Here is a 9,543-nt window from a genome sequence, read left to right on the forward strand (position 1 = left end):
TCATTTTAGTGTATTCTAATTTCTAACACGGTCATACTTCATATATTTGCACTTTGAAAGCCGTACAGAAATTAAAGTCCCCATCAAATGCATCTCGTAAATCTTTTTGTCCAAATTAAAGAAGGGACAAGACAAAAGCTGAGGCACACTACTTGTGACAGGGGCAAAGTTAAGACCCCAATTCAGACACAAATCAAAGTCTCTTAAATCAGATCGTTCACATTATTATTATGTCTCAAAAATCTTTCTTCGCTAATGAAAAAATCAAACTCCCAAACAAATCTCTCACGGACATAACAATGGAGTAAACATTAATTTAAATAATCATTACCAATGAATATGATACATGTGAAACCAACAAAGCCAGCCCAAAATTGCGTACAATATGTTAACTTTTTTGAATCCCCCAACAATCATAGAACCCCAAAAAGCTCTCCTCCCATTGCAGAGAGATAGACATAAACACTCCCAACATTAATATTAAAAAAGAAAAAAGCACTTTAACGTGAAACATGGATTTTTTTTCCTTCATTTTTTCCATGAGGGGGAGAATATTGAGGTGAGTGGTTTACATAATGCAAGAAGAATCTGTGCCAGCTTTAGTTGCAAAGAGCCAAAATTCATCGAACCCACCATAAAAAACCCGAAAATATCCCTAAGAACCATTTACATTTAATTTAACAAACCAAGGTCCATGAAAATGGTGCAATAATAGCAGCTAAAACCTAAAGGAAATAACAAGATAGAATAAGAAAAAAGCTTGCAGGATAGAGAAAAGCAGAGGAAAATGTTGTACTCCTAGGTGAGTCTCCCATGGCTAAACCAGCTAAATATGAACCATCTGCAAGCATGGCTTCGCCGGAACCTGAACCCGAACCAGAACCAGTAACTGATGATGAATAACCAAGGCCAGGGTCAACACCAACACCAGCACCGGTGTATGCAAAACCTGCACCTTCTTGGGAACCTGTTGATCCGGTTCCGATTCCAGTTCCGGTTCCTGTTTGTGTTCCAATCCCAGTTCCTGAAGCCATGGGCGTTGTTGGTGTCATTGGTGTTCCTATGCCTGACCCTATTGTTGGTGTTGTGTCTCTTGAAGATTTCTGACTGCAACCACACAAATCAGATATTCAACATTTTAATCAGTACTAATATTGCTTAGACTCTCTTGCTGAATAGATAATGTTATTTATTTTATCAAAAATATTATTTGTATATTAAAATTAACTATCAAAATTAATATCATATATCTGTGTATAAACGTATTATTTAATTTATTTTTAATACATATTTTATATTAGGGAATATATTAATAACTAATTTTAGTAGTATAATCCTAACCTGGTTGTTATTTTATAGTCCTGTAATAAAAGCATTTATTCCACAAACACAGAACCAGCCATCATTAATTGTCACTTTATGTAATTTACCAACATAAGCATTAAAAAGCTCACCTTTGGAATTGACCCTATAGAACACGCTACCTACCTTCCACTCACCCTCCAATTTCTATCAAATATATGAATATATATAATATAGGAAAACTTTTAAATGCTGATCTTAACTAAGATCATTGGTTAAAATATACTGAAATATCAATATACTTAAAAACTTTTTCATAATATTTACACATTAAAGATAAGCAAAACAATACATATTTTTAATGGTACCAATAAATAATAATAAACGATTTGGCACCTATTTTTGGTGTATGATGGCATTTTTTAATAATTTAACTCCCTGATGTCTCCTTTCTAATTCTCATGAGGTTAATAAAACAATAAACTAAAACTGAGTAGCCACTAGCCACCATATAATATAATAAACAATGTAATCAATCAACAAAGAATAAAGATAGAGATTCTTCTTTTTCCTTTTTTTTTATTTTATGAATTTTGCTATCCTATGATATAACAACATCTGGTTAAACATACCATAAGAAAAATTTTGATGTTATTTATTACAAAAATAAAATTTTTCACATTTTTAATATATTGAATATATCAAAAATAATAAAATAATTTCTTTTTATAATATGATTAACAAATGACTTAGGGCAAAGGGTGGCAAAACCCAATATTTTTACCTTGGAGAGGATGGACAAAAGGTAACCGTATAATCAGCACCCGTACACGTAAAAGTACTCGTAGCATCATCGTATGCGTAGCTATACGATCGAGGGCAAGCAGCCTTGAACATCTCCGAGTAAATAGAAGGCCTACAAGTGGAAGGTGACCCATACGCGCCACTGCAACAGTACTCAGGGCTCCCAAAAGCCTCACACGCGCTCTTACACGCGCTTCCATCCAACGCTTTAAGCTCCGAAGGGCACTGCTGGTTCAGATCCGAAGTGCAACCCGTCGACGCGCACTGCCCCGACCCGCCAGTGCCTTCAACGATCATCGGAAGGTTGTAACCGTCCACCAGGCTCACGTCATAGAAGTCCTGACCGCCGGTGCCGAGGGTGAACTCGGCGAGGGTGGCGGGAGGGGCTGCACCGGCGCCGTTGCACTCCATTTGGCCGGAGCCGCAGTCTCCGGTGAGGCATGAACCGGAGCCGGATCCGTCGAAGTTGCAGCCAGTTCTGCCCCAGAAGCGACCGGACCAACCGGTGGGAGCTTGGAAGGTTCTAGAAGTGGCCTTTGGAAGCTCGAAACCGGTGCTGTCGAGTGCTGGGCTACCGGCATTTGCGAGAATGCCGGGCCAGACAGTGTAGTCGCACCTGTTGACGAATGTGAAGGTAGCACCCATAACAGTACCTGAAGAAAAAAGTGGAGTTAGGAGTATGCAGTAAAAGACAAGAAAGAAGTAAGAAACAGTGAGAAAGGTTGCTCTTTTAGTGCCTCAGTTACCTTGTTGAGGTGTGAGTGTGAGGAGTAAGAAGATAATGAGAGTGGAGTGGGAGGAAGAGAAGAGATCCATAGGTGGTTTGCTGAAAGTTTGGTTTTTTTTTTCTTGTGTGTTTGCTTGTTGGTTGGTTTGTTTGTTAGCTACGTGGTGTGCATGGAAGGGTGGTGGTAGTGGTTGCGGCGGCGGAAGAGAAGAGAAGAATAATGCAGGGGTGAAGAGGGAGGCGTGTGGAGGAAATGGATAATGAGAGAGTGGTTAGAGAGTGAAGGTAGTAGCAGTAGGCATTCATAAAAGGGAGAAAAATGTAGTGTGTTTACTGTTTAGAGCAGAGGCCAAGGGGATGGGGTTCAGCAACAAGTGAGGAGTGAGGAGTGAGGACGCAGGATACAAAGCAAGTGTAAGGGACAACATTAACATTAACATATGTCCTTTATCTTCATTAAATACATACATACATAAATTAAATTCTATTATTTAGTAGTTTGTTGCCGGGTTTAACCATACCATGACATTAATTAGAATTTAGAAACCACATCACTACTTGGACCACCGTCAACAATTATAAAAAAAAAAAAAAATACTTGCGAGAGTGTTGTAAAATAAATAGTAAAATAAATAAAGAAGATGTACAAAATATAAAATTAAGATGTGTAAATAGAAGATTCTAATATTAATATAATTAGCTCAATAATAATAATTCATATATGTATTTACTAATATTATATATTATAATGTATATATATATAAAGAGAGAAGTATTCAGTATAAAGAGAGAATATTTATTATTATTAATGTGTATTACTTTTGTATCAGTTCATGCCTATTTATAAACGTACAAGAGTAGTGTCTATTAATTTCATTCTGTGTTGAGAAAGTGAATTATTATTTGTGGAAAGAGTGAACTGTCCATTAAATGGGCATCCACATCATCATACTTATCTTAACACTCTCCTTTGGATGACCATTTAGGAATATGTCTCATTAAAACCTTATTAAAGAAACTCCAATGGAAAAAATTTTAGTGAAGGAAAAAGAGTACAATATCCTTTGTGATGGGGACTGCCTCACTAAAAACCTTGTTAAGAAAAATCCAATGGGAAAAAACTTGACCAAGGAAAAAAGAGTACAGTCTCCCCCTCTTGTCGACATCATTTAATATCTCGAAATCGGCGCATCCCAATCTGATGTACCAATTTTTTAAAGGAAGATTTTTGAAGTGACTTTGTGAATAAATCTGCCAGATTGTCACTTGAGCGGATCTGTTGGACATCAATTGTCCCTTGATTTTAAAGATCATGAGTGAAGAAGAATTTGGGAAAAATATGCTTTGTTCTATCAACTTTGATATATCCACCTTTAAGTTGAGCAATACATGTTGTATTATCTTCAAATAGGACAGTTGGAGCTATCTTCTAATCAATCAGTCCACATGATGACAGAATATATTGGATCAAACTCCTCAACCAAAAACACTCTCGACTAGTTTCATGTATCGCTAGTATTTCAGCATGATTAGAGGATGTTGCTGCAATCGTCTGTTTTGTGGACCTCCATGATATAGCTGTACCACCATATGTGAACAGATATCCTGTTTGAGATCTCCCTTTATGTGGATCAGACAAGTATCTAGCATCTGCATAGCCAACTAATTGTGACTTGGATTCATATGGATAAAACAATCTCATATCAATCGTTCCATGAAGATATCGAAAGATTTGTTTGATTCCATTCCAATATCTTTTGGTTGGAGAGGAACTGTATCTTGCTAGTAAATTCACAACAAATGATATATCGGGTCTTGTATTATTGGCAATATACATTAATGCTCCAATGGCACTAAGATATGTTACTTCAGGACCAAGGATATCTTCATTTTCTTCTTTAGAACGGAATTGATTTTTTTCCACATCCAAAGATCTTACGATCATTGGGGTACTCAAGGGACGTGACCTATCCATATAAAATCTTTTTAAGATCTTCTTTGTGTATATTGTTTGATGAATAAGGATCCCATTTTTTATATGCTCGATCTGCAGGCCGAGACAAAATTTAGTATTTCCAAGATCTTTCATCTCAAACTCTTCTTTTAGAGTTTTTATAATTGTTGGAATCTCTTCAGGAGTCCCAACGATATTTAAATCATCAACGTACACAGTAATTATAATGAATCCAAATGCAGATTTCTTTATGAAAACACATGGACAGATATCATCATTCTTGAATATATTTTTGGCCAGATACTCAGTAAAACGATTATACCACATTCGTCCAGATTTCTTCAGACCATTTAAAGATCTTTACAATTTGACTGAGTATAACCCTTGCGAATATTCATTGGATGGCTTAGATATCTTTAGTCTTTCAGGGACTTTCATATAGATATCTCGATCTAATGAGCCGTATAAATAGGCTGTTACCACATCCATTAAATGCATATGCAGTTTATGATATGCAGATAAACTGACCAAATAACACAATGTTATCGCATCTACTACAGGGGAATACGTTTCTTCATAATCTATATCGAGCCTCTGTGTAAAACCTTGTGCTACAAGTCGAGCTTTGTAGCGTACAACTTCATTTTTCTCATTTCATTTTCTCACAAATACCCATCGGTATCCAACAGGTTTTACATCTTCTGGTGTACGAACTACAGGTCCAAAGACATCACGTTTTGCAAGTGAGTCTAACTCAGCCTTCATGACTTCTTTCTATTTTGGCCAACCATTCATTTGTCGACATTCTTCGACTGATCTAGGCTCAAGATCCTTACTTTCATGCATGATATTTAATGCCACATTATATGCAAATATTTCATTGATAATTGTCTTATTTCGGTCCCATTTCTCTCCTGTAAAAACATAATTTATCGAGATCTCGTCATTTTCACAATTTTCAGGTACCTGAACGTCTTCTGGCGTTAAAATTATATCGGAATTTTGGACAACTGCATGTGTCTTTACTATGTCTTTTTCAATAGGAATGATATTTACCTATTTTCTCTTTCGAAGATTTTTGTCTTCGGAATCGACAGGCCTGCCACGCTTCTGGCGTGTATTTACTTCGGTGGCAATTTGTCCAACTGGGACATCAATTCGAATTGGGGCATTTTCCACTGGTATATAAGACTTGGTTATCCTCTTTGTATCGAAAAATGCATCAGGCAATTCATTTGCTATTCTTTGCAAATGTATAATATTTTGAACTTTTAGTTCACATTGCCCTGATCGAGGATCTAAATGCATAAAGGATGATGCATTTCAATTAAGTTCATTTTCAGGAAGCTTATTCTCTCCCCCCTAATGTTGGAAATTTTGATTAATCAAAATGACAATCCGCAAATCGGGTTTTAAATACATCTCTAGTTTGTATCTCAAGATACCTCACTATAGAGGGAGAATCATATCCAACATATATCCCCAATTTTCTTTGGGGTTCTATTTTGGTGCGATTAGGTGGTGCAATGGGAACATATATCGCACATCCGAATATTCTTAAATGGAAAACATTTGACTGCTGGCCAAAAGCTAATTGCATAGGAGAGAACTGATGGTAACTCGTTAGTTTCAAACGAATAAGTGCTGCGACATGTAAAATAACATGCCCTAAACCGAGGTTGGGAGATTTGTTCTCATAAGTAAGGGTCTAACAATTAATTGGAGACATTTAATAAGTGATTCTGCTAATCCATTTTGTGTGTGAACATGAGCTACTGGATGTTCAACACTTATTCCATTAGCCATACAATAAGCATCAAATGCTTGGAAAGTAAATTCACCAGCATTATCAAGATGAATTGTTTTGATTGGATTTTCTGGAAACTGTACTTTTAATCGAATCATTTGAGCCAGTAATATCGCAAACGTCAGGTTGCGATAAGACAATAAGCACACATGTGACCATCTCGAATATGCGTCTATTAGGACCATAAAATATTTAAAAGATCCACATGGTGGATGAATAGGTCCACATATATCGCCTTGAATTCTATATAGAAATTCAGGGGACTCAAATCCAATCTTTACTGGTGATGGCCTTAAAATTAACTTCCCTTGAGAACATGTAGCACAACAAAATTTACTAGATTTAAGAATCTTCTGGTTCTTTAGTGAATGTCCATGAGAGTTTTCAATAATTCTCCGCATCATGGTTGTTTTCGGATGACCCAATCGATCATGCGAAGTTATAAATTCATTTGGACTAGTAAACTTCTGGCTTACGATGGCATGTGATTCAATTGCACTAATTTTGGAATAATATAACCCAAATGAAAGTGAGGGTAACTTTTCTAATATAACTTTTTTATTTGAATAATGAGTTGTGATACATAAGTACTCATGACTTTCCTCATTCATAGTTTCAATATGATATCCATTTCTGCGAATATCTTTAAAGCTCAACAAGTTTCTTAGAGACTTGGTAGACAATAGTGCATTATTTATTATGAATTTTGTTCCTCCGGGAAACAAAATTATAGCTCTTCCGGAGCCTTCAATCACATTGTCTGCGCCAATAATAGTATTAACATATTCTTCTTTTGGCACAGATAGGTAAAATATATATCATTTTTGAGAATGGTGTGTGAACTTGCACTATCCGCAAGGCATACATCTTCATTATATATCCTTGTCATTTTCTTCAAAGACAAATAATAATAATAATAATAATAATAATAATAATAATAATAATAATAATAATAATAATAATAATAATAATAATAATAATAATAATAATAAAAAAAATGAGTAGTATACACAGTTAAATTGAATACTTGATCGGAATTATTTTTCTAAGAAACACTGTACATAAAAATAATATCATATACTAAAATTTTATTTTAAAACTTGACACCTTTAATGATTTCAAAATTTATAAACATTAATATTTCATTATTTATATACATCATATTTGAAACTTAAATACATAGAAAATAAAACTTAACAATAAGTTATTTACATTATTTATTTACATGGATACTTAACAATCCCACGTATTAAACTATTCCATCATTTATCAAATGGCCAATATTTCCTTCAGGATCCTCAAAGAAATCGGATACATCATAATGAGTGGTGGAATTTTCAGCATCATTTGAAACAAAATTCGACTCTTTTTCTTTGTCGTCCTTTTTCAAAGATGCTTGATAAAGATCGACTAGGTGCCTTGGGGTACGACAGGTACGTGACCAATGGCCCTTTCCACCACAACGAAAACACTTATTTTCTGTTGATTTATTTTGCCTAATATTTCTTTCTTTATCCACTTCTGTTGAGATCCTCTCTTTTGAACATAATTTCTTTTCCTTCCATAATTTTTCTTGTTGCCAAAATCTTGCCATTTACCTCTTCTGGGGTAATGATTTGCCGCATTTACTTCAGAAAATGGGGTTGCGCCAACTAGACGCGCTTCATGATTCCTTAAAAGTAATTCATTGTTGCGTTCAGCAATAAGAAGGTAAGAAATTAACTCAGAATATTTTTTAAATCCTTTTTTTCGATATGGCTGCTGTAGGAGCACATTCGAGGCATGGAAGGTCGAGAAAGTTTTCTCTAACATATCATTATCAGATATCTTTTTCCCACATAATTTTATTCGTGAGGTGATTTGAAACATTGCCAAATTATATTTATTTATTGATTTAAAATCTTGTAGACGCAAGTGCGTCCATTCATATCAGGCTTGAGGAAGTATCACCGTCTTTTGATGATTATACATTTTTTCAAGGTCTTTTTAAAGATCTGCAGGATCTTTTAATGTGAGATATTCATTTTTCAATCCTTCGTCAAGATAATGACGAAGAAAAATCATGGCTTTGACTTTATCTTTCTGGGATACATTATTTTCAACCTTAATGGTATCTCCAAGACCCATTGAATCAAGATGGATTTCAGCATCTAATATCCATGATAAATAATTGTTTCCAGATATATCAAGAGTATTAAATTCAAGATGAGAGAGTTTCGACATAATGAAAATTTGTTACCTGAAGTCTTCTAAAATCTGATCAGAGTCTCGTGCTGATAATGTGTTGTAAAATAAATAAAGAAGATGTACTAAATATAAAATTAAGATGTGTAAATAGAAGACTCTAATATTAATATAATTAGCTCAATAATAATAATTCATATATGTATTTACCAATATTATATATTGTAATGTATATATATATATATATATATATATATATATATATATATATATATATATATATATATATATATATATATATATATATATATAAAGAGAGAAGTATTCAGTATAAAGAGAGAGAATGTTTGTTATTATTAATGTGTATTACTTTTGCATCAGTTCATGTCTATTTATAGGCGTACAAGAGTAGTGTCTATTAATTTCATTCTGTGTTGAAAAAGTGAATTATTATTTGTGGAAAGAGTGAATCGCCCATTAAATGGGCATCCACATCATCATGCTTATCTTAACAGCGAACAGCTATATGTGGCTATTTTTAAACTCATAAAAATTGAAAATGCTGATAGATTTATCTATAAAAAAAAAATTAGTCAAATTATTATTTGGATAGTGGATTCTCTCCAATGGAAAAAAAACTAGATGGTGTCAAGTGTTTAATCTAACTCTTTACTGTTTTCTCTTTCATATTTATTTTTGGTCCCACTTATAAAATTAATAGTAGGAGATCACACTTTATTCCCTCAAATATTAAAAAAATTGAGA

The 9,543-nt window shown here is 34.2% G+C and overlaps 1 protein-coding gene across 1 annotated transcript; it reads right to left on the bottom strand.

Moving 5' to 3' along the window:
• Window positions 1-499: 499 nt before the first annotated feature.
• On the bottom strand, window positions 500-3,266 carry LOC112737031 (thaumatin-like protein 1). Its single transcript, XM_025786736.3, has 3 exons — window positions 2,853-3,266; window positions 2,087-2,759; window positions 500-1,107 (listed from the first exon to the last, which is right to left on the bottom strand). Exons 1-3 carry the CDS (start codon window positions 2,920-2,922, stop codon window positions 726-728), a joined length of 1,125 nt encoding a protein of 374 aa, XP_025642521.1. The 5' UTR covers window positions 2,923-3,266; the 3' UTR covers window positions 500-725.
• Window positions 3,267-9,543: the final 6,277 nt, after the last annotated feature.

This window comes from Arachis hypogaea, chromosome 13 (genome assembly GCF_003086295.3).
Source record: "Arachis hypogaea cultivar Tifrunner chromosome 13, arahy.Tifrunner.gnm2.J5K5, whole genome shotgun sequence".
NCBI classification, from domain to species: domain Eukaryota; kingdom Viridiplantae; phylum Streptophyta; class Magnoliopsida; order Fabales; family Fabaceae; genus Arachis; species Arachis hypogaea.